The sequence below is a fragment of the Pleuronectes platessa genome, chromosome 6 (genome assembly GCF_947347685.1).
Source record: "Pleuronectes platessa chromosome 6, fPlePla1.1, whole genome shotgun sequence".
NCBI lineage: Eukaryota > Metazoa > Chordata > Actinopteri > Pleuronectiformes > Pleuronectidae > Pleuronectes > Pleuronectes platessa.
This window is the reverse complement of record NC_070631.1, coordinates 7,740,929-7,765,512: the sequence shown is the minus strand read 5'-3', so window position 1 is coordinate 7,765,512 and position 24,584 is coordinate 7,740,929. Positions and strand designations below refer to the sequence as shown.

General features: G+C 44.4%; 1 protein-coding gene across 2 annotated transcripts; it reads left to right on the top strand.

Moving 5' to 3' along the window:
- Positions 1-1,450: 1,450 nt before the first annotated feature.
- On the top strand, positions 1,451-24,453 carry bmp7b (bone morphogenetic protein 7b). Of its 2 annotated transcripts, none has more exons than XM_053423867.1 (7): positions 1,451-2,119; positions 16,980-17,169; positions 18,575-18,723; positions 20,396-20,599; positions 21,767-21,843; positions 22,697-22,807; positions 23,048-24,453. In XM_053423867.1, exons 1-7 carry the CDS (start codon positions 1,720-1,722, stop codon positions 23,195-23,197), a joined length of 1,281 nt encoding a protein of 426 aa, XP_053279842.1. In that variant the 5' UTR covers positions 1,451-1,719; the 3' UTR covers positions 23,198-24,453. The 2 variants fall into 2 exon arrangements, with proteins under 2 accessions (XP_053279842.1, XP_053279841.1); XM_053423866.1 differs by having other exon boundaries at positions 16,977-17,169.
- Positions 24,454-24,584: the final 131 nt, after the last annotated feature.

Here is a 24,584-nt window from a genome sequence, read left to right as displayed (position 1 = left end):
GAAGGTTGGGGGTTGTTGGAGGACCACCGGGGGGGATTTACCTCGCCAACCTTAAAGCCCGGGCAAGAGAGCAGCAGCATGAGACAATGAGAGAAAGGGGCTAGAAAGTGAGAGAGAGAGGAAGATGTATAGTTAGAGCTAAGACCAAGAGCCTTTCAAGTCCCTTGTCGGAAACTGCTGTAATGTAAACACCTGCGGCCATTAGCTGATTCTATCTGAGGCACCGGATAGAAATGTTTATATGTTACAGGCTACTACTGAAAGGCCATTGAAAAGCAAATAGAGGATTAGATATACAGAATGAGTAGTGGCAGCCCATGTGAGCTTTCAGGCTTTAAGCCATGTTGAACTGTCATTGGAAAAAAGAGTAGTTGGACGCCTTTGAAGACAAGAACAACCACATTAAATGGGCAGGAAGGTGAGCTAAGTGTAGAAATACCCCAAGACATTCTCTGCCTCTTTTCCTCCCCTCCTCTGTTTGCAATCATAGCTCAAGCCGTCTGGCAGCCGCTCTCGCTGTGCCATTGAAGTCTAATTTTACTGTCATAAAAATCACCTGGCAAGCTGTAGCCCTAAAACACATCAACCGACCAGAGCTTTTACAACACCACTCTCTGTGTAGTGAAAAAGTTTTAGGAGGTCTGTCGGGATGAAGCAGTCGTTGCATGGTGCAGGGACAATCTGAGATCCCTCGGTCTCTGTCAGTGAGAGGGGAGCTGTACAAGAGGGTCAGGAGCGTTCCATTAAAGTGTGGTGTTTAAGAGGTGCTGGGGCCAGGGGGGCAGATGGAGGGATGGAGCAGCTGCCAAACATCTGCACCCCTCCTTCGCATGTCTGTGCTCCGCCTGTGCACCGCCGCCTTTGTCACAAACTTCCTGCTCCAGCAGTGGGGATAAAAAGCTTGGATGTCTGCAAAAATGCAGCATGAAATGGCCGTTGTGCGGCGGTTACGCTGCCTCCCTGACATCAAAGGTCAACTGACTTAGAGCACTCACCACCACATGACCCGAGGGCGTTCAGATGGTGCACCTGCAGATTTGACAGCATTGCAACCTCTCCCTTGAAGTTTTTCCCTCGCACGGGCAAACAATTATCCTGTGAAAATTATTTTCCATAATGCAAACCAACTCTGAAAAGGCCTCTTGTCACTGCACATGTGCCGTCGTTGAATCCACCCAGGAACTTGGAATTGTGGGAAAGGAAAAGAAAAAAAGGTTCCATTGACAAAATGTGCTTTTTAATAAACTGAAGTATTATAATACAAATTACGGTCTAATCCCTCTTTCTATTTGCACATGTTGCCTCAAGCCTTTCTACTACTGATGACAAAGGAAGAGTTATTTCTCCATTAGACAGGCACCTCTCCCCCCCCCCCCCCCCCCCCTCTCTCTCTCTCCCCTGCTCCTCCCATCCTCTCAGCGCCTCCTCTACAGACCGTGTTCGTGTCTCTCCCGGTGAAGCAGCCTCCTCTCTGCAGTTGCAGGCTGCACCACAGGCTGGATGAGGATAAAGGTCCACGCGAACACAATCTGCCCAGAGAACCAATCAATAACGAGGTCTCGGGGTTAGGTTGATGGTTCTTTTGGGAGTACTTCCCTCAACATGAGGGTCCGTAACTGACTTTGGATATTGAACACAGGCTACCTGTTGCTAAAAGTTCAATATCCATTTCCCAGAGTTTCGGCGAGCAGAGCTGGGCGCAATTACGCACAAGTACCAATGGCACCGATTTGGGACAGACGGGCTCCCGCGTTGCTCTTGGTGTGGAGCTACTGCGTCCTGGCGGATACCGCCTTTACGAACTTTACTCTGGACAACGAGTTCCACTCCAGCTTTATCCACCGTCGGCTGAAGAGCCAGGAGCGCAGAGAGATGCAGCGAGAGATCCTGTCGATCCTGGGGCTGCCGCACCGGCCGCGACCCCACCTCCACGGAAAGCACAACGCCGCCCCGATGTTCATGTTGGACCTGTACAACGCCATGTCCACAGAGGGGGACGAGGACAGATACTCATACCCCTACAAGCCCGTCTTCACCACCCAGGGGCCCCCGATAGCCAGCCTGCAAGACAACAACTTCTTAAACGATGCAGACATGGTGATGAGCTTTGTCAATTTAGGTAGGCACCTTGTTCTTTCCCTGTTTGTGTGACCAGAATCTAATCACATTCAACCTAACACTTAATTCAATTAAGCAAAATGCCCTTGCAGGATAAGGAGACACGTTCAATTAAGTCAAAAATTAAGGCCACTAAAGTGAATATTGTGCCCTCATTGTCAGTCCAGTGTTTTCAGTTATTTTAGAAGTATTACATTTGCACATGATATGATTAGATCATTATTTTTGGTAGCCTCAAACACACATGGAGTCCCCAAACATTAAGTACAGTTTTGTGTTTTAAAGTTTCTGAAGTTGCTGACAAGTGGTCACCTCAGTGTTTTTTATCATTCACCACAAGGGAGGATGAAAGTATTGCCCTGTACTTGTTTCCATCTCTTCCTGGTTTATCAGACCCTCACTACTCATCTGTGTGTCCACGGTGAAAGTATCTCTCCTGTGACATTTGAACTTGTTACACCACATGTATTTGTTCTGATGCTGCACCTGCATGCACACACAGGACAACAGCACAATAACCATGTTTACATGCAGATACTTTCACGACGAGACACAGTTATTCAGTTAATACCAAGGAGTGTCACATTCCAGCCTCCCTCTCTGTCAAACAGCTGTGCACTGCAGCCCGCTAATGTTCAGGTACTGGGTCTGCGTATGACAGACCCGCCGGCGGTTAATAGGTCAACCACGTGTTATCTAAAGAATGAGTAAGTCAACATCAGAAAGGGTTCAAAGTGCACTGGGTGCTCCCTTCTCCCCGATCAGGAGAAGTGCCTGTAGACCAAACACAATATAATGATGATCTGAGTTTAGTGGAGTCAGTTTTGGACGTGGTAGGAGATGTTATGTCGTATGATGCACTTCAAACCAATAGAATAATTGAGTTTTTTTAATTGTTGGCTGTCACATGTTGTGCTGAGCCCCTTTGTGTGTATCTAATCATCATGTTTGTCGAGTGTCAACTGTCTCGGCCTATTTTACAGCCGCCGGCAACACTCAGTGGTTGTCAAGGGTAAATAATCACAACATTAGCAGGTGGTGTCAGGCTCACAGATACAAATGCACCCTATGATTAATATATTTTTGCTCAACAAATTATTCAGTCATAGCAAATGCTCCAGATGAGCAGATACTTTTTCCTTCACACAAAGCCACTGATGCAGTATTATGAAATTCTCCACAGGCATATGTGGTATTTAAATGTGTGCAAACAAACCCAGTCTTGGTGAATTTCCGCAAGGACTCTGGAGTTTAAATTCAATCCTGGAAAGATCATTGTTGGAGCGTCTTGGCAAGAGAGAGGGAGGTGACACTGGTTCCTCCAATGCACTGTGTAATTACTGTGGGAGCTGCTGCATTGTGACTATTTTTGACAGGCTGTGACACAGATGGATTTGACCGCAGAGACTCGCAAAAGTCAAGGGCCTCGCAAAGTCAAGGGCCAGGGCTGCAGTGAGCCGACGAGAAGGGAGGGAGCGTTTGAGAGAGAGGAAGGGATCCGGGGGTCCACTGCTTTTGCAAGGATGAGCCTCAAAGCAAAGTAAAACAAAGATAGGTCACGTCAGTTGTAGAGAATCTTTAACATATTAGTGTTATCCATATTTAAAGCAGGTGTGTGTCATTGCGTGTGAGCTATCTGCCATGTGTCGCATCTCTCAGCAGAGTTCATTGTCGGGTCACCCCCTTCGCCCCCGAGTCGTATGTGATACCATCAACATCCAGGCAGCTTAATTTAAAACAGCAGATATATACCCGTCCCATGACAGAGAGATGGACTCCATGGATTTCCATGAAGGGATTCACCATTTCCTCTCCAAATCCCTTCCGCTCAACGTTTTGCTCATTGTGGTTTCATTTTGTTATTGCAGCACTGGTTTGTAATTTTATTTGGATGATTCGTTTCTGCTTTTGATTTCTATTTATGTCATCGAGCTAAAGTCCAGAGCTACCCATCTAGTTAGAAGTGCAAAAAGAACTTATCTCTATCCACTTAATTATCTTAGCAATGATCTAAAAATTGTATTAGCCCTTCTTCCATGTTATCACATTGTGTTTGTGTGTTTGAGTGCTGCAGACTCCAGTGCAGCCAGGCAGGGTGGGTGTGGGCTTTGGGACAGACCCCAGGCCAGGGACGTCCTCTCGCTGAGTCACTCCAGTTTAAAAGGCCAGCTGTGTAAATGGCTTACAGCACACATTCATAATTTACACCGTTACACACAACACAGGTCACACAGGCACTGGGCGTGTGCTGGACATGATATGATCATACCCCGACAAGTCTGTCTGTCTTCTCTCCATCTATCTATCCTTATCCTTCTGTCTCTTTCTCTATCTCTCTCTAGCCACAATTATTTAATTGAATCCCAGTGGTCTCTGCCAGCAATAACCCTGAGCCACCATGAATTAAGTAATTTCCTCCTCAACAAACCACAGCTTCCAGGGCTTCTGGCCTCTGTGTTGGCCTTTGCCGAGCTGCAGTTCAGTTAAGCTTCTCTCTCACACACCAGCCAGTCAAACGCTGCCATCCAGGCACACGCACAAACACTCATCTTTCACACACACGTTTACTCTTCCCGGACCACAGGAAAAGGATCTGACTTCAACGTCTGCTATTTGCATCCTGGATGACTGAAACAGTGGCAACTTCATCACCTGTGTTTATGTTTGGAAGGGGGGGGGGGCGTTTATAGTGTTTAACTGTAAATGGTTATCATGAGGTATATGTGAGTCAGAGCGTCCTGATTTCTCCTGTTCGCACGAAATCCTGTGTTGATTAACTTAACCTTTAGTGAGTAGGAGGAAAAGAGGCAACACGACATTCCAACTGTGTGTGTGTGCGTGTGTTTGTGTGCACATATACTTTAGTGCTAGGTGATAAATCAACACAGTGGTTAACCTGCATTCAGGAGAATCTGAAGCCGTTTTCAGACATGACCTACGCATGCACAAGGCAGCAGGAGGTTCTCTGCACAGACGTGTTCACAACAGCGACAAACCCTGGCGTCTCTTTTCAGCTGCACGTTACTGTAATACACATTTTCTACGTTAAACAGTATTTGTTGACGATAAAAAGTATATCGTATATCACCATACTTATCTTTTCCCATTGCAAATCTATGAGCACTCACAGAGTTGGTGAAAACATTTGTTGTTGACATTTTACTCTGGCAAACGCACTTGTGCATAAAAGTAACACAGTTTTCACAAGTGATACATTTACTATATAAGGGTTTGTATGCATGTTTGTCAGTATCATAGAATATCATAACTAATATCATGATGGTTTCCGAGTCCAGCTTTTGTGCCTGCTGCCATAAAATAAAATCATCGAGAAAAGGAACACATATCAAGCCATTAAAAAACAACCCAATGTGCTTTTAATATTGTCATTAGTTTATAATCACCTGAAACAAATGATTGTGTTTTATTATTTTAGAATGAGCCTGTTATATCTTCATCAGTAGCTGTTCCTCTTCTTCGGAGGGCGACTTGTGGTGAACACGCTTGGAAGTAGCAGGAGACATGAGAGCTCTTCAGTTGGATGCAATTTGCAACTTCACCACTAGATGCCACTAGATCCTACACACGGGTCCTTTAATTGTTCAGTGTTGTGCCGCTGTTGATCGGCAACAGATGTGATGCATTGGAAGGGTTGAGCAACGGTAAACAAACAAAAATCCCAGGTTTTCGTTCTCTCATTGTTTCAATATGCAACATTTGGGCCACAGTCATTATCTCGCCCAGTTAAACCACGATGTTGCACGTGGTGGTAGTGTTGTGTTTCACATCAAAGCTCTGCCTTTATTTAAATAAGGACTTGAGGCTGTGATTGTTGAGGGAAGAGGTATCGCACAGACTTGGCGTGTCGAGTGAGTCAGTGCACTAGTGGGTAATTATCCTATGCGTTACCTTGGTGACCCGTCAGGGCACCACCTGGCCCACCGGCCACGCCCACAGGAGCTGCCACCCGGCCGTCTGCCGGCTCCCTCTGCCTCAGGGATGTGTTAATGGGAAGGCAATGCAGAGCAGAGAAGTGAGGTGGCTAACGGAAAATTAGTTTGGGTTTATTAGCTTTCAGACAACATTGTGTGATCGGCTACGGACAAACAAACGAACACTTACACACACATGGCTGCCGGCTCAGAGGCCGTTGTGTCACACTACAGTTACGTGCGAGGCACGCAGCTCTGGGTTTATAGCCGATTGAGGTCCATATGTTTAATTTTAAGCGAATAACTCCAATATCTCAAATACTCATAGCTTTCCCCACCCTTCTCTCTATTGCTCCTTGCATTCCTCTCCACAGCGGGCTGCCCGTGGTGCTGAGGTTAATACAGATGTTTCCCTCTGTCCGCACGCCAATGCAGCTGTGCAGTGAAACTTTATCTGTTCAGAGTCCAACAAGTCCCCTCATCTCGACCTCCACCATCCCGTCTGCCCCGGTCTCCAATCCGTCCCACACTCAGGACCACCTGATACCATATGTCCCTCCCTGCTCTCCCTGAACCAACAGTATTGATTATCAGCACTGGCCTCCTCGTTTTAATTAGTTAGTTATCCTATGGTCCCAGTAGCGCTGTGGGGTGTTTAGTCTCCAGCCTCCAGCTCTGGCCCTCACCTCCAGAGGGTTGAACCTCCTGCGCTCCCAGACATAAAACATTTCAACACTTTCTCAAGTTCTTCTGTGTGTTTTTCTACTCCCCACCTTTCTCTCACACATCTACACATATACATCCACACACACACACACTCTCTCTGAACCCAAAACACTGCTTTCCCTGTCCCACTAGTTCACCTCTCACTCATCTCTGCCATAAACACACACACACACACAGTCTCATTTGTCCTCCTTGTTCACCGCTGAATGTTGATTTGACGGATTTGCCCTCGTCACTCCAGCTTCCACCAGAAGCTGCTTCTCCCGAAATGTGCATGTGTTGGACGTCCCGTCATTCCTCTGTGCATGTAGCCTGTCCTCGCTGTTAGCATGCTGCTCTCCCTCCTGTAGATTTGTGTAAGCGCTTCTGTATACACTCCCAGTGGATGAAAAGCACAGGCACGCATGCATACATGTGTGGAGAGAAACGCACATACACATTTGATTTGCCCCAGAAGGAATGCTTCTGGAGCTAATGAGTGTTATTGAGTGCGTGTTTTATTGCCTTGTGCTGGACCGGGAGCGAGCAGAAGCACAGGAATGTACAACTTGGTAAAGATAACCCGGCCTTCCTGTCAGGTAATTTCTCTTAATGCTGTCCGCCGTTTGATGCATTCTGTCGAGGATCAGTGCTTTTTTTTTATAAATGCCACAAATGGAGACAAAGACTCTCTCCTCTCATGAGCGTCACCCAACTTTACACAGCTGGCAAGATTCTGTAATGTTGTGTTGTTTTCCACTTATCTCCCTGACTCACCTGTTGAACCCAGCAGTCCAGAATGACATCTGGACGTACATAGCAGAGCCTCTGTGCTCTTGGCCAGGCCGAGGCACTTGCTGGGAGAGATGATGAAACACACTGCGGGTGGGACTTGACAGTGTGGCGAGTGGTCAAAAGGCCCAGATGTACTAAGCAGCAGGCGCTCTGTTCTGAACGCTCGGCTTCAATGATGGACGGAGCTTCTACATTGCCAGGAATGCTGGACTCATTTTAGTTTTTCTAATAATTTCCCTCTCTGGCGCTGACGTTCTCCTTTTTTCTTTCTATCCCTCAGAACTCAGTTTTTGTGGTAAACTCGCTCAGACAACATGCGACCACTGCAAACTGCATGTGAGAAAAGCGGAATTATAAAAAGTTCAGCGAATTACAGAATGCATGATATTTCTTCACATTCAGCCACTTCTCTTTCATCTGGATTACTTTGGCCCTGGTCTTATCAGTGACCGGCAGCACATAAGACTCCCCTGCACTTCCATGTACCAAGGTACCAAGCAGTGAAGCTGAGAGAGCAGATGTGGGCCAGAGCACAGCCAGAGATCCTGGGACCAACAGCTCCGCTGCTGCAAAAACAAATACAGTCCTCTTTGCTTGGTATTGGGGCACTGACAGATCAGAGGGGAGAGGAGGAATGAGATGAGAGGAGCAGGAAGAGACAGAAAGAAAAGGAGAATAGGGTCGGAAGGTGGATAAAGAGTGCATGTTGTGCATTTCCTTAAACCCATTTCTCTCATTATTCCTTTTCCCTGTGGGAACATAATGTGCCTCAGAACCTTCTTGTTAGTGCAGTGATGGTGGTGTTTGTGCATCGTAAAACACTATTTTAAAGCCACCTACCCTGCCCAGTCACCAGCTGCACTTTGTGTTAGTTTCCCTCATGGAAGACTGCGTTAGCGGAAGCTCGTAATACTGACCAGATTCCTCACCAGGCTCCGACAGCCAAATCAAAGCTTGTAAAAGCCAAGCAACAACTGTACGCAAGGTTTCTTTTTTATGAGAAGTGATGAAATATTGCGTATGTGCACCATGGAATATGAATTGCATGTGGCAGGTTACTATGGTATTTGTTTTGGTGAGTGTGCAGCTGTGTTTCCTCTACAGATATTTAGTTTATTTAAAAAAAGGAATGAGCTGTAATGGAAGAAAATAAACAAGCGGTTAAAATCTGAGTGCCAAAGTGCCCGTCACAAGACGCTGCTTCGGGATGCAGGAGGAAATTACACAAGTTCTCTGTAGACAGCGGACAATCTGTTTGTGCCGATGTGCATATTGTATGTGCATTTTCCTGAGGTCTATAATAAGAGGTGGCTTGGCTGGTCGGGGAGGGTGTGGCCCCTGTGGCCACGAAATTAAAGAACATAAAAAACAAGGGGATGAGGGGAAGAGTGAGGGGGGGAAACTGAATGACTGTGGTTTCACGTCTCTTGAGTTGCTTTTTCCGGCGGCTGAGGGGAAGTGCAGATGGTCACAGTGGCATTAGCGCGGAGGAACATCCCTCGCTGCTTGGCGCACATCTGTCCGCAGCCCTTCATCCCCTTCATCCCCCTCTCTCGGCACGTTGCATCACACCGCAGAACAATGACCGCTGAAGATTTAGGATGTGGTTTCTTTGTTGTCACTGTTGCCTCTCACTAATGCACAGTCTCTCTTGGCAGACTTCTGAGGGAACATAATGATGCCTCAGTTCCAATTTTCGAGATGACTCAATTTGTCCCGCAGGACCTTCAGTCCCTGTGAGGCATCTTCAGACTGGGAGTCGACTGACTTTCTTCAAAACGTTCATTTCAGAGCTGATATCGATTATCAGTTATCAAGCAGACTATCGAATGATATTTGGAACTGGTATATATTTGCGGTTAAAATGTAAATGTTGACGTCAAAATCAAAGAACAACTCGAGCTCTAGGACTCTGGTTGCCGGTGGTTCTGTGTTGCGGTTAGCATTTTTTTTGACTGGTCTATCTCAACCCAGTTATTTTGTCTATTTTGTCTGTTTTATTTCATTTCAATGGTTAATTACTAGGGCTGTGAAATGATTAAAATTTTTAATCAAATTAATCACAGATTTCTATGGATTAATCATGATTAATCACATTACCGATTTTCTCGGAATATTTTTGTGAAAACAAGATTTATGACATTTAACTTTTCTTTTGTGCTGCAACTCAGCAGTTCTTCAGCAGTTATCATTGCTTTTCCATATGGAACATTAATATAATCTTCATCCTAAACAATATTCGGGCTCCTTAGCCATTGTGTGGTTGAATAAAACTTTTTTTTTTTAAATCAAACAGAAATTATTTGAGCTTCTTAGCCATAGGATGGTTGACATTTTTTATATTTTTTGTCACACAACCATTAACCACACCATGATACAATCTAATGCCTCTAAAGGCCCTCTTAGCTACTCGGTCTTTAGCCAGTTGGTGAGGCAAACTAACTTGTTCAAATTCTCTGACAGTAAAGCTGACCACTTCTTTTGCACAATGTGTCCTGCGAGTGAGTCTGGTTTGGCGCATTCCACTTGAACGCCCCTCGCCAACCAACACATGCTTCGCGTTGCGGTGGTTAGGCGGGTATTGCTACGGTGAAACGATAACGTCTTCTCGCAGAGTGTGCATATCACCTTGTTTTACTGAATGTTCGATCTTTGTTTTTTTGGAACACGATCTTCCCGTCCAGAAGGTCCTCAGGTTCATCAGAATTATCCATGTTGTTTGTTTGTTTGAATGGCAGCTGCTGTCTGACTGCATTAGAGCGGCGACTAGTGCAGAGGCGGCGAAATTGGAAGGTCCTTCTGCGCATGCGTTAAATGCGTTAAAAAAAAAAAACGAATTAATCCTGTAATTTAATCATAACGCGTTAACGCGTTATTTTTCACAGCTCTATTAATTACCCATTTTATATTTAAACTTAAATTACATCTGCTCAACTACTCATGGCGCTCGTGCTCTCTCTTGCTGATTGTGTTTTGGATCAACAGAAGCACTCATAAAATTGTAGTGCTCTTGTAACCTCAATGTAGAGAATTATTGTGTTTTTTTATATCACACGATTGGATTATATATTATATATTATTTTACCCTTACCTTAGATTCACCAGTTTGGCTTAGAGTGAAGTAAGGGTTCAAAATGTTAAGAATCAACAATAGAAACCTAAATTTAATATATAAATAAAACAATTAAAATTAAACAAATTAAATTCCATTCCAATTAAATTCCCATTTTTCCTATAGATACCGTTATGTGACTCAAAGCAGTGGATCTTGGCATGAAAAATTGGGGATGGGGAATTTGTCATCACATTCCCTGACTTTAGGGCTGATTAAACATTACACTGTTGATTTTATAACCTACAGATTAAATCAGTTCACTTTTAATTTTGCAAACTTTTCAGTTGAATCCAGTGAAACCGGCTCCACATTTTCTGAAACAGCTGCAACAACAATAACGAAGCTTCTTGAATTCACTCCTCCTCTGATTCACACCTCTGGCTCACTTCCTCTCCACGGCAGTGGGCTCATGGGTGTTGTAGTAGCTGGACTGGCTGCAAAAATCTCAGAGATGTAAATCTGAAAACATTTGAGAAATGTGTTTATTTGTTTTTTTCGCAGAGCGATAAATTAGTATGACTCTCACGTGAATATAAGGCAGCAGTAACTTATTAGAGTCTCAACTGGTGACCCGCCAAGAACTAGTCCAGCACATAAATCCCCTGTGAATTCCCTCTTTTTCCCTTTGTCTTTGTACAGATCAAATAAACAAGATATAGCTTGTTAATTTGTGAGTTGTGTAGATGTCGGTAGGTGGATTTTGTTACTTTTGGATTGAGGCAAGCTGCCTCCCCCTGTTTTCAGACTTTGTGCTAAGCCCAGTTAGCCAGTCGCAGATTCACATTCAACAGATGTGAGTCTGGCATTGATCTTCTCATCTAACTTTCCTACTCTAAAGTTTATTTCCCCAAAATGTCAAAACTTTAATTTAAACCAAAACAATCAACAAAGTGAAGGTAAATGAAAAAAATCTGGATTCTGGTAATTTGGATGAACAGACCATTGGACACAGCTGCTGCCTCGGTGCTCTGTAAAGGGCAAAGGGAGGCTTTACGGACAGATACATTCCTCTGAGCTCCACGCTGTGACATATCCAGTAGAAATCTCTCGTCCATGATGCCCAGTGAAGCGCGAGCTGGAACCCAGCACTACAGTTTATGAGAGTAGAGGGCAGCGATGGCTTCAGTGAAAGGGCGAGAGAGAGGTTAACAAAGCTGCTGCGAGTACAGTCTCAGACCTCTAGATGACCTCCGGGTCGGAGAACTCGGAAAAGATTGGTTTGACCACAAATCATAAATGTAAAGACTCTTCTTCCTGTGGTTGGTGCTTCTGCGTGCACAGAGGCTCGGAGGCTTGCGTACGTGATTGCGCGCACATGCAGAAACACTGCAGCGAGTTAATGATCGTTAACCATAAGTTATAGCATGAAATGCCTGTGACCCTTTCCCAGGGAGCCAGGGCTGTCGGGCCCCGCAGCAGTATAAATACATCACACAGCCATGATGTCATCAGTAGTCGCCAGTGGGCAGGATGTTTCCTAACGTTGTAATCGCCCTACTGTGGGCACTCACCCGGTACCCAGGAGATCAAACCCTCCTCTCTCTTTTATAGGATAAACATCTCGAGCGATCTGCCCCTCGCTTGCACTCGGTTTTTCTTCCCCTCTCTCCTGCAGCTTATGGAAACTATGACTTACTTGCTCCCAGCTCTGTCGTTAAGTCTCATGTTTGAGTAAGAGCAGAAGAAAGAGACTGATTATTATAGTTTATCAATAAAATGTTCACGAGTCTATTTAGTGTTACAGTAGCTTTCATGGAAATTCAGATCCCATCATTAAATCATCTGATTTGACACTTTCCCTGTGTCTTTGGGTATCAGGTGTGTCGTTGGAGTTAATGGCCTCTACAGGGAGGCAGATAGTGGTAGCACAATTAACTCAAGGGAACTAAAGGTGGGAGATGGGAGGGGGTGGGGGTGGGGGGGGGCAAAGCTTAAGCCGTCGCTTTTGAGAAGTGAGAGCAGTGCCAGGGGTGAACTCCCCCCAGCCCTCACCCCCGCTGAGCAGCGGAAGCGTGCAAGGCGGGACCGAGGGGTGTGAGGGCGGCGAACAGACACTTGGGCTAATTCGAGCCGTCAGATCTGTCTGCTGCTGCTCCGGAGCCCGAGGTGTCGGAGAAGTGTCTCGGGTCTGCAGGCCCGGTAGGAGAGGGGGAAGGGGATTAAGGAGGGAAAAGAGAAGAAAGAGAGGGAGGGAGAGATTTCCAGGAAGAGACAAAACAAGAGTTGAAGGATATTTGGTCATATTTGATAGTTGCTGTCAAATTCAATGAAATCCCCAAAACTAACATTCTGGTTTCTCATAAATTTTGGATTTCCTCAGGTTGACTGTCACTCTCGAGCCCAATTGTTCTGGTTGTAGACGTGAATCTTTAATAGGTCAGAGTCCACACAGTTTATGCGTGTGTGACATAGTTTAAAAACTGTTGTTTTGATTTCCAAACATGTAAGGTTAATAGTTTTACGAAAAAAATTGTTAAACACACTTTCATGACTCTTGTCAGCTGTTGTGCGCTAGTGAGTGTTCATGCCAGCAAAACAGTGAATGTAGGATTGTGTGGATTAAACTGCAGTGTTTTTGTTCAATGTTCATTCAAACAGGAATAAACTATATTAGACCTTGGCTACACCTACTAAATACTTATTGGTTGGATAGACAGTCAATGGACAAAGCAAGGAGCTGAGTATTACAGTGTTTGACAAATTTCCAGTGTTGTAAAAATAAAACATTTCATTGAAACATTAGAAAGTAGTAGTAAACCATTAAATCACTCTTGACTATCTTCTGTTTTGGCTATTCGCAAGTAACACTCCATAGTGGAGAGGGAGTCCGTATGCCCAGCAGGGAAACATACATCTTGAGATGCTAGCACAGTGTTTGATCGGTAACCCTCTGGTTGAGGGATGGAGCACTCATCATCATCCCGGCATCTCTTATGTGTGCTGCTGTGCACGTGTGTGGCTTGCACCAGTGAAATGATGTGGGATAGCTGTGCATCGTCAGCACTTTGTGTGAGGAGCAATCAGATCAGATGATAAAAGAAGCTCACTGTACATGTGCACGTGATGTTTGTTCGTGTGTGCGTGTGTGTGTGTGTCTCTTGCATGTGTGTGTGTGTGTTGTTGCATCTCTAATTATGGATTACAGAAACCCATAATGATTGTGTGTGACGCACAAGACTATTCACTTCACAGGAAATACTTTGTGATACTTGTGTGTGTTAGTGTGTGTGTGTGTATTTCCATGTGTGGTGCAGCAACCGATCGGGAAGCTGGCTACTCCAAATGAAGGGCTCACATGGTATGAGAGGGTGTGTCTGCCATGTTTGTGGTGAGTGCATTTGTGCGACACAGGTGGGGCGATGGCTACTCACTTCCTCCCGGAGGAAGTCATAAACGCTCCAGCTTGGCTTTAACTGTGCGTCTTCCCCCCATCTAATGACTGCCATCTTGCTGTAATGGCCTGTGGGAGAAAGTGAAAGAAAGGACGATGGCTGAATCATGGCTGCGATCAGTTTCTCTAAAAGCGTACACGATGAAATTCATGCTTTGAGCAGTGGAAATGGAAAGTGATGTGATAGAAATAGTTAGCGTGGGAGTTGAACAGAAGCATCCAGCTGTTCTCACGTGCAACGATGAAGAGGTTTAGCAGTGGAGGGGCGGGCGGCTGCTCTGGTGTCCTCACGGGACGGAGCGCACCTGCACATGGCTACGGGAGGAGGGACAGGTCCCTGGTGTGATGGAAGAATAAGCAGGCCCCGGAGCAGAGAGGTAGGATGGAAAAATCTGAAATGTGTGAGAAAAAACATGAAGTAATTGTTTCCTGGAAGGATAATAAAATGAGCATGGTAGCCCTTGCTTTGTTGTATGCTGTGTCCTGTTATGCTGCTCCAGGCCTTGCAGGATCCAACAGTGTTTCCCAACCTCATGCAAGATAAATCCCACAAGATGGTCACAGGATGATTTAAGGAATATGAAAAATAACATTTATTTGAGACACATTTTTGATCTCCTTTTTTTTTACCTCCGCTAAAGAGGTTGTGTTTTACCCCCCTAACTTTGTTTTTTAGTGAGGTTTTCAGCTGAATGACGCAAAAACGATTTTCATCGATTTTCATAGATTTAGGCACAGATTTATGGACATAGAATCTTTGCGGTAACAGACAGGGACAGAGACCTGTAACTATCACATATGTGTAGCTAAGATAATGTGTCTGGGCAACTATAGAGCGTGGGGTGTGGGATGAGCTCACAGTGAACTCCCATGAGCTTCAGGCTTGTTCAGCTGTACAATGTAAAGTGCTTGATGAAAGACCTTATTGACGGAGTGGTCCACAGCGCAGGATTGGTACAAGTGTAATAAATAAGCGGGGGTGGTTGGAGGAAGCGATGCCGAATTGATAAAAGGTCTACAGCGAAGTCCGGGTACCCTTGAACTCCAATTGTTTGCAGGAAGAGTCAAGCGGCTTTTCAAAGCAGCCCAGTGTGTGCCCGGAGCAGACGGAGGACAATGGCCGCCTAAAGCAGGGCCATCTAATGGCCAACAGAGTGCAGAGCTGTCCCTCATTGAAGAGTAATTAGATCCTTTCTTTTACTCCTGCTCTGGCCAATCATTTCACAGAGCTGCCTTTGTATCATGTCCTTCAGCAACTGGGTTTAATAGAGACGTCCACAAAAGGGGATGAGAGTGCACGGGGAGAAGTGCATAAGAAGCACGATGTGTACTGAGTGAAATAAAACCACATGTGAGCGTGGAAACATGCATAACATTTGCATCGTTGCACACTTCTATTACTGACAGCTGGTGCAGAACAAATCTGCGATTTGTTTGACTCAGATTTGTTGTTTATTTGTATTTTGTTGTTGTCGTTGTAATTGCTTTGCCTTCGCCATATGTGTGTGTGGGTTTGTGTATTAGACGGCTTTGCAAAGATCCAGGGACTTGTTGTTGTCCTGCCAAAATCGTGGCTCGGAGCCATGGAGGCAGCGGTCCCTGATAGAGAGTTGTTGAGCAACAAAGGATGTTGGACGGATGGATGCAGGAGGGGGTCCTTCCTCTGTAGCCCAGCTGCGACTCAGCCCTGCAGGGGATGTGGTTGATATCTAACTGTATGAAGACAGCGAGAGATTCATTTGATTATTGATTAACTGTTTGTTGATTACTTTGAACCAAGTCTTCATGTCATCCCAAACACAAGGGGGATGTCTTTGAACTGCTTGTTAGCCCCTACCCAAGAGATATCAATTCACAATGAGTTAAACAGGGATATCTATATTCCGAAAAACCAGATGAAATTTAGTTTAATTATCTCTTTAAAAATGAATCACTTATTCAATTTGTTGTTACTCAATTCTATTTAATGGATTATAAATTGTTTAGGGAATTTCGTGGAAAGAGGACAAGAGACAAGATTAAAAACAGTTTGAAATGCCACTGTGGTGTGGTCATATAAACAAATTTATTTCATGTGATGTTTCAAGTGATTTTAAGTTATTTTGGGCACTTTAGAGTTTGTATTTATCTATCTGTTTGTCTATGTAGTGCTCTGTGTACATGTGGGGGGTCTGTGACAGTTGATAAAGTTGGAGGTGGAAGGAGAGCCAGGAGATGATGAGAGACAAGCCGCTGACCCCTGGGATGTCCTGCTGGGACATGAGAGGAGCAGGGTCAGGTGGGGCACGTCTTGGGGGTACAGTGGGGGTTGGAAAGCCGGGGTGTTGGGATGAAGACAGAGGAGGCGATGGGGATGGGGGTACACCAAACATGTAGCCCCAACTCATGAGAACCAGATGAAGGGCAGACTGGACGACTCTCTGGGGCTCTGGGAGGAAGAGAAGGAGAAGAAAGGGGGCTCATAAAACTGTCAGAGGCCGCCTGCTTCTCTCTATCAGGGCCCAGTGTGCACCAGATGCATCGCTTCTAGTGCGAGTCCTCATGAGTGTTTCAATCATAGACCAACATATGTAGAGCACATCTATAGATGTGTTTAATCTGGGGCTGATCCAGAGTCTGTCAGGCTTTGTCAGGTCCCCGTTAACAAGAGTAAAGAACCTGAGAGAAAAGGATATTGGTTTTCTACCTTTTTTTTGATGTTGCAAACATGTGTTTTGTATCCATGGGAGACTGGACACCAAACATAAAGCTTATATGAAGTCACATGACCCCTCTGTGTCTCCCTGCAGACGTTTGAATGTCTATGCTGATTAAAGGAAGACGCAGACCAGCTCACGTGAATGGAAACAGTATTCTCTGTCCACTGCGGACACACGATGAGACAAATGTATTTAATTTTTACGCTTTCTTTTTTTCGCAGTAGAGCACGACAAGGAATTCCTCCCAGTGCGCCGGCATCACAGAGAGTTCAGATTTGACCTCTCGCGGATCCCAGAGGGGGAGGCGGTCACTGCTGCTGAGTTACGCATCTACAAAGACTTCGTCCACGAGCGGTTCGATAACGAGACCTTCCGCATCAGCATCTACCAGGTGCTGGAGGAACACTCTGATAGGTGGGTATTGGTTTTGTGGTTTTATTTTCCTCATGTTGTTAAGCAGTGACAGTGATTGTATGATTGATTAATCAGTCAATCAACTTTAAATTAAGTAACAACCACTCAGTCAATCCACCACCTTTTTCTTTTGTCATTGAGTTTGGTTCAAACTTTCAAGTCCCCTGCAGGATTAACTGTAACAACTTTATTGATCCCCTAACATTTCATCTCACGTCATCATTAGGTCAAAATTTCTCAGGTTTCATTAATAACTATAAAAAAGCATTTCAATCAGTCCTAAAAAATTAAGATTTGACAAAGTAAGAAAAGCTCACGCATTATAACATTAACAGCTCTTTTCAAATGTCCCAGTGAACCTCCATCCACAATACCAGGACCCTGAAACTAAAGCCGTATCGCAAAAAACTTTACTTTTACTTTATTACTTTATTTAATACTTACACGTGCGTCATGCCAAAATATATTTTGTTTACAGAAAGATATTATAACTAAGGAGTTTCAAGGCATCAGCTTAGGATCTGGCAATTTAGACAATTAGTTAACTACAAATCAACGTATTTGTCAGTAAAGAAAACCATGAATTGCAGTTCTCAACATTTGGCCCCACGTTCTCCATGTGGCTCATCCTGTACATGTCACAGTGTCCCACTCTCCTCGACCCCTCCTGAAGGTTTCTGTTGTCCAGAGGGAACAACACGGTCATTTATCCCTTTGCCAGAGACGGGCCTGGGTACATGAATGAACCAGAGCTCTGCGACACACGATCTGCCCAGTCACAGAATAGGTCTGGATGCATCAAGAACAAGAGATTTGAGTCTTCAATGGCGAACGAGTGGAAAATCCAGAGTTCACTGTTGGACAGTGGGACTGACTTTGACATGCCCTGTTTCACTCACATTTTCACACAGTTTTTCCCAGCTGTGTTTTTTTTCTTCTCTCTCTCTCTCTCTCTCTCTCTCTCTCTCTCTCTCTCTCTCTCTCTCTCTCTCTCTCTCTCTCTCTCTCTCTCTCTCCTCTGTCTTTGGCTTTCTGGCTCTGCCACAAAATTCCAGCCAGTGATGGACTGCGTACAGTGTATGAAAGGACTGGTCGTTTATAAAGCCATTATTGTCAATTAAGAAAACGAAGTGTTCCCCTGGGCCTCACCATCTGGAGCCCTCTCTCTCCACCTCCCTCCCTGACTCGCTTTCTTGCTCCATCTCTCTCTCTCTTTGTTTCACCCCGTCACACTCTGCTGACTCCCTCTCTCCCCTCCATTACTTTGCTCTGCGCTTCGGTCACTTAGCTTTACACTCTGTCACGTGGTTCCAACCTATCTTTTGTAATCGTGCATATAATCGCTGTTGACTCACGTTCGTCTCTGACTTCATGTGTGAACTTTTATCGTCGTCTTCCTCTCCAGAGAGTCCGACCTGATCCTGCTGGACTCGCGGGTGATCTGGGCAGCAGAGGAGGGCTGGTTGGTGTTCGACGTGACAGCCACCAGTAACCACTGGGTCCTGAACCCGAGCAGGAACATGGGGCTACAGCTCGCCCTGGAGAGCACAAATGGTGAGAGTCACTCAGATCAGTGTATTCCTCAGCAGGAAGAAGGCTAAAGGTGACAATGTTACTGGTTAAATGCGTTTTGCACATAGCTAGAACGCTGCAGATGATGAAAATCCAAGGTGCAAAGATGAGGAGATGAGAAACCAGACAAATGGCCTTGGAGATTAACCAGTATCCCACTGAGTGTAAATAAGAATTATAGGCTTCACAAAGGAATGTCTTATTGCAGGGTTGCTGTGTGGACCTGTGTTTTAGATTGAACCTGAGGTACACGGTGGTGGATGGTATGAAATGATGAATTACAGAAGCTAATTCAGTTAAAAATAATAATAATTATGAGCTTTATTTGTATAGCCCAGTAATAAGGAGCTTTACGATAAGGAGGAGTTAATTTATCTTTCCTGTGTACAGACAAAGAATAAATCACATGATTGTGTGGAAAAAAGAGTAAAATATTTTTATATATAATCTAAATGATTATAATAGACAGTATGATTAGAGGGAGAAGCATTTATCTTTAAGCCGTGTACAATATAAGGTTAAAAGTTTAAAAGAGTAAAGGAGAAAGTGAAGTCTTTAACAGGGATTTAAAAGAACTAAAAACATTTACCCAGAGAAAACATGATATGATTCAGGATTCATTACAAGTACAAAATTGTGATATAAATGCACAATATAATTCTATATTGGCTTAGTGTTTTACTAAATATTGCAATTTCAAATATGGAGATGAACACGACTTTGTACTATGACAGGAGTAGATGTAATTAGTTGCCTTCATCTTTGATGTGAACCACACTGAAACCATTACAAACTACAGAGTACTATAAAACCTCACAACCGTCAGATTATCATATTCTTTAGACGGACCCAATATAACTGTATAATGTGCAGTGGGTGGGTATTGTTGGATATGATCTAACAAACATGGACGTCTGCAAAAAGGCCAAACAATCATGTGATTTATTCTTTGTCTGTGAACAGTAAAGATAAATGAACTCCTCCTTATCACTCATCATCACTCATCCGTCGCACCCTCAGCATCATTAGCAGGCATTTGGAAAATACGCTGCGTCATTGTAAGGATAACATCTCCTTGTGAGTACTCCATCACAAGGCTCGGATGTTCGTCGGTGATAAAGTTGATCAACAAACAGAGAATATTATCTGTCACAGGACGGCAGGATGTTACACGTTACTTGAGAAAAACAGGCACTGTGGTGCTCTCATGTTGTGGGAGGGGTGTGTATGGGAGGTTGTATCCATGAGTGTGTGTTTGTGTGTTGGATCGGGTACGAAGGGAGAGCGTGTACAGACAGGCACACGGGACGTCCCGTCGCCAGCAGCCACCAGAGGCCTTGATTTACCACCACACGGTGATCAGAGAGAGAGAAATTCTTCTGTGTGAGAACTGCTGGCGCGCACATGCAAGCACGTGCACACATGCAAGCACGTGCACGCGCACACCCACACAAATTGCAGATAGAGAAGCTTTGATGTTCAGTGTGTAGAGGTGGAGAGGGGATGAGAAAAAAGGGAAAGGAATTCACAGAGGAAAATCTCATTTATAAAACTGAACGGAGCATTAAAGGCATGACAGAAGTGGTTGTCTTTTATGAATAAAATCTGGATTTCTTTGACATAACACCTGTTGCACTGTTCTCTCCCGCTCTAGGAGAGAGTATCAATCCTCGTGTGGCGGGGCTGATCGGTCGCAGTGGACCTCAGAATAAACAGCCCTTCATGGTGGCCTTCTTCAAAGCAACCGAGGTGCACCTGCGAAGCATCCGCTCAGCGCCGGGAGGGACCAAGCAGCGTAACCCCAACCGCTCCAAGGGGGCAAAGAGCCAAGAGGCACTCCGAGTGGCCAGTGTTGCAGGTAGGAGTATGTACTGTATATGCAGTCAGTGCTGGTGTATACTGCTGTACTGGGCCAGCCCCTGCTTCAAACTGGCTTTTGTTGGCTTCGTCAGGAATTCATGGAATGGGTCACAGTCGACTGATGCTTGTTGGTTCATGTGAGAAAAATCTACATGTCCATAGAACCCCGGGCCAACACATACAGTATGAACTCATTCATGAGGCACACATTCACAAATACACAACACGTCCAACACCAACACAAGTACGCTTTTGGGATTGATTGGATTCTTGCACGACAAAATATGCGATGCACATTCGTCTTGGAGGTGTGAGCGCTGTGTTTATGTGAAGCGCTGAAACATTACACCGCAATGCCGGAGCTTCAAATACCCCTCTGCTGTCTTTGTTTATTTACACGAGCATTACAGAGGAGTCGGGGCCAAGTTCCCTGCATGGAGGTAAGGCAGTGCAGGCTTTTATGGCAGAACACATCTGCCGTGTGCTGTGGGGCAACCGGGCCACAACACATGGGCCAAATGAGCTTGTTTGGAACGTTGGATACCAGTGGTCTCTAACTGGATGATGAGAACCAGTCGCTCGTGATCATTTCCAATGTGAACAGCTCTCAGGAACTAATGTACCACAGAGCCCCAGAGGTCACCAGAAGAAGAGAGAGAGAGAGAGAGAGAGAGAGAGCGAGAGCGAGAGCGAGAGCGAGAGCGAGAGAGAGAGAGAGAGAGAGAGAGAGAAAAACTATTAGATAGAAAACAGATATCCTTTCTTTAACACATGGATGGTGTAAAAAGAAAAGCTGAAATGAATGTGGAGGAAAAAAGAGAGAATAAATAAAAGACTCCAGTTATATGAAATGTGGCAAGCCTCCTCTTTGTGCACATCTGTTTCAGCCAGTGGAAACTCAAAGCCCAGCTGAGTGACTTCTAAGCAGGGTGGCCCATTCATTTGAAGCAATTACCAAACTGCTGCTGTATCTGGAGGTGATTTCCTTCAGCCTTTGTCTGAATGTTAATGCTTCATATGGGAACACTGGCTGTGTTTAGATCTGGTCTATATCTCTGCCTAATTGGGGCCTGACTGTGCTAAATAGTTAATCTCGCAGCTCAACTGGGAGAATAGCACATGTTTCTGAATGTCTGTCCTTTTCTCTGTCTGTCCCTCTCCTCAGAAAACAGCAGCACTGATCAGAAGCAGGCGTGTAAGAAGCACGAGCTCTACGTCAGTTTCAGGGACCTGGGGTGGCAGGTACGCAAAGCAAGACGCTTGACTCTTCTGATCTTATCCCAGGATTCTGATGAACGTCACACATATATAGTTTAGTGTGTAATAGCAACCAGACTTTTGCAGTATCAGCTTGATTTAGTCACTAAAGTTAATTAAAATGTGGGCCGAATTAGTTATAGAGTGTAAATGAAGGAGAAAATATCTTTTCATAAGGTCTATTTATCATGCCACTTTCCACATTACACTTTACATATACTCTGAACAATAACTTTTGCCACATACAGGCTGTTACACGGATCATAGAGAATAATGAGGCCATATGCAGCTCTGCAGACAACAATTTGATTTTAAGCTTTTAAGAAATTTACAGGCTGGACGTTTAGTCATTTAATCAAGAATATGAAAGGCAGATTAATTGATAACAAAGATATTTAGTAGTTGCAGCTGTAAATGTAAAGCTCAATAAACAATGGACAATATGCACTCGTGATATTCTCCAAAAAACAATGTCAGAATCAAAGATATAACAGTGCAAAGGTAATACATTGTACACGAACGTTCAAAACTAACACAGAAAAAGCCTTGTCCTCCGTGTAACCCTTGTAAATGTAGGATTGCAGGCCCCAAATCTGGATTATGTGATAACTGAAGTTTATATGAAACCCAAGTCTGCACCACCAACATCTGTCCACACATATAAAGACGTATAACGACCAGATCTGTCTCACATTTGGTCCTCGGGTGCATTGAGTCCAACTTTACTGACTACCTGGACTCTCTGCTCCTTCATCGCTTCATTTCTGCTTTCATCGCACTGTATCACTTCCCCGTCTCCACAACCTAAATGTACCTCTGCCTCCCTCCTCACTATCAGGACTGGATCATCGCTCCAGAGGGATACGCGGCGTACTACTGCGAGGGAGAGTGCGCCTTCCCACTAAACTCCTACATGAACGCCACAAACCACGCCATTGTGCAAACCCTCGTGAGTAACCGAATACGCAGGGAACAAAAAACCCAGCAGTCATGTTTGGAGTCTAATCATCTCATCAGCTGTCAGGACAGTACAGCAGATGTTGCAACTACTGTATTTTAAAGAACGCTGTCGAAACACAGTAAAGTGAAATTTTCCAAGGTGTACGATGAATAGCTTTATGACCATATTCATTCATGGTGTAATGATGAATTCACCATTTTCCTCTCTCTCTTCTTTTCTCTCTCCCAGGTTCATTTCATTAACCCAGAGACCGTCCCGAAGCCTTGTTGTGCCCCCACGCAGCTCCACGCCATTTCAGTGCTCTACTTTGATGACAGCTCCAACGTCATCCTCAAGAAATACCGCAACATGGTGGTCAGAGCGTGTGGCTGCCACTAGACTCTCAGCATCATCACACAGACACACAACATGTATGCACACACACGCACACAAACACACACACACACACGTAAAGCTGTTTTATAAATAAAGGCTGAAAATGGATTTCAAAACAAACTGCGTCTCACATGCATTTGATGAAGGTCCTGAGCGTTTAAGACAAGTTTCCTGTGCGGGAAAACGCTCTTGTCTATTTTTCCAGGTTTGTCCTGAGGCATCAGACTGACGGACAAACGCTGTACGAGAGCGGAAGCAGTGAAACGTCTTCGCCTGTAACCTTCAGCCTTCAGTCTGTGTAACTGTGTCAAAGGGCGAAGGCTGAACTTCACTCTGTGACACAAAAAGAAAATTCTTGTTATTCTTGAGCAAGAATTTCAATCAATTTTAGATTCCTCACCACAAGTACACACACATACATACACACACGTGCACAAACAAACACGCACACGCACACACACACATACACACACACACTCACGTTTGTGCTTTCTACTGTGTATACAAGACATTTAAAGCAGTGATTGTACTGTATACTCCTTCACAGTCAACAATATTTTGTTTATTTCAACAACTTGTTATTGTAGTTCATTCTTTTACTGTAGATTTTTATTATATATATATTTTTATGACTGAGAGACCAAGATCGAAGGTCTTAATTTCTTATGTGTACAATACCGTGTAAATAATTTTTTTTTCAACAAAAGAAAAAAAGCAAGAAGTGTATTTATTTCCTGAAATGTAACTTGGGTTTGTGTTTTCTCCTGTATGTAATGCTGCCTGTTTTCTTTCACATGATAGTACACACACACACACTCTGAGGAAATGAAAACAAAGTTGACGGGAAACTACTTTGACGTGAGCGTGGAGGTCCACTTCAAAGCACCTCTCTCCGTGTGCGCTTCACGCTGAGGGTAGAGGGGGAAGTTTATGACGTCTTGGACCTGTGGAAATGTCGACATATTCTACAAGTCATTACATAAACCTGTCGCTCGTTTAGTTTTTTTGTTTAAACCCACAACAATCCGTGGAAGTATTGAGAGAAAAGAGCAATTTTTTTATTAAAAGCCTCTTATTCTGTGTGCAAAAAAAAATTTCAGGTTTATATTCCTCTGCTGTAATACAATCTGTCATATTTAAAAACAAAAAAAGTATATTTATTGAGAGCTGGCTAAGCTGTTTCTACATTGTGCTCCGATATCTCAAACATGTTTAACTGCTGAACTGGTACAACAATAAACTGGGAGAAAAGCGACAAAGCCAAGTCGAGGTGTGTTGTCTGATCCGGATGAGAAGCAGAATGAAAGTTGGCGAGTTGAACGAAGACACACGCCGTAGGACAGTTTGATGAGGGTCCCCTCTTTGAAACGTGGCTACATATTTCACCTAT

What these genes read in the sequence shown, in the direction of transcription:
- bmp7b (XM_053423866.1), top strand. Translation starts at nt 1,720, where the DNA reads ATGGCACCGATTTGGGACAGACGGGCTCCCGCGTTGCTCTTGGTGTGG. An exon ending in CCGAGTGGCCAGTGTTGCAG is followed by an intron (nt 20,600 to 21,766) that starts GTAGGAGTATGT and finishes CCCTCTCCTCAG; the next exon opens with AAAACAGCAGCACTGATCAG. An exon ending in ACGCCATTGTGCAAACCCTC is followed by an intron (nt 22,808 to 23,047) that starts GTGAGTAACCGA and finishes TCTCTCTCCCAG; the next exon opens with GTTCATTTCATTAACCCAGA.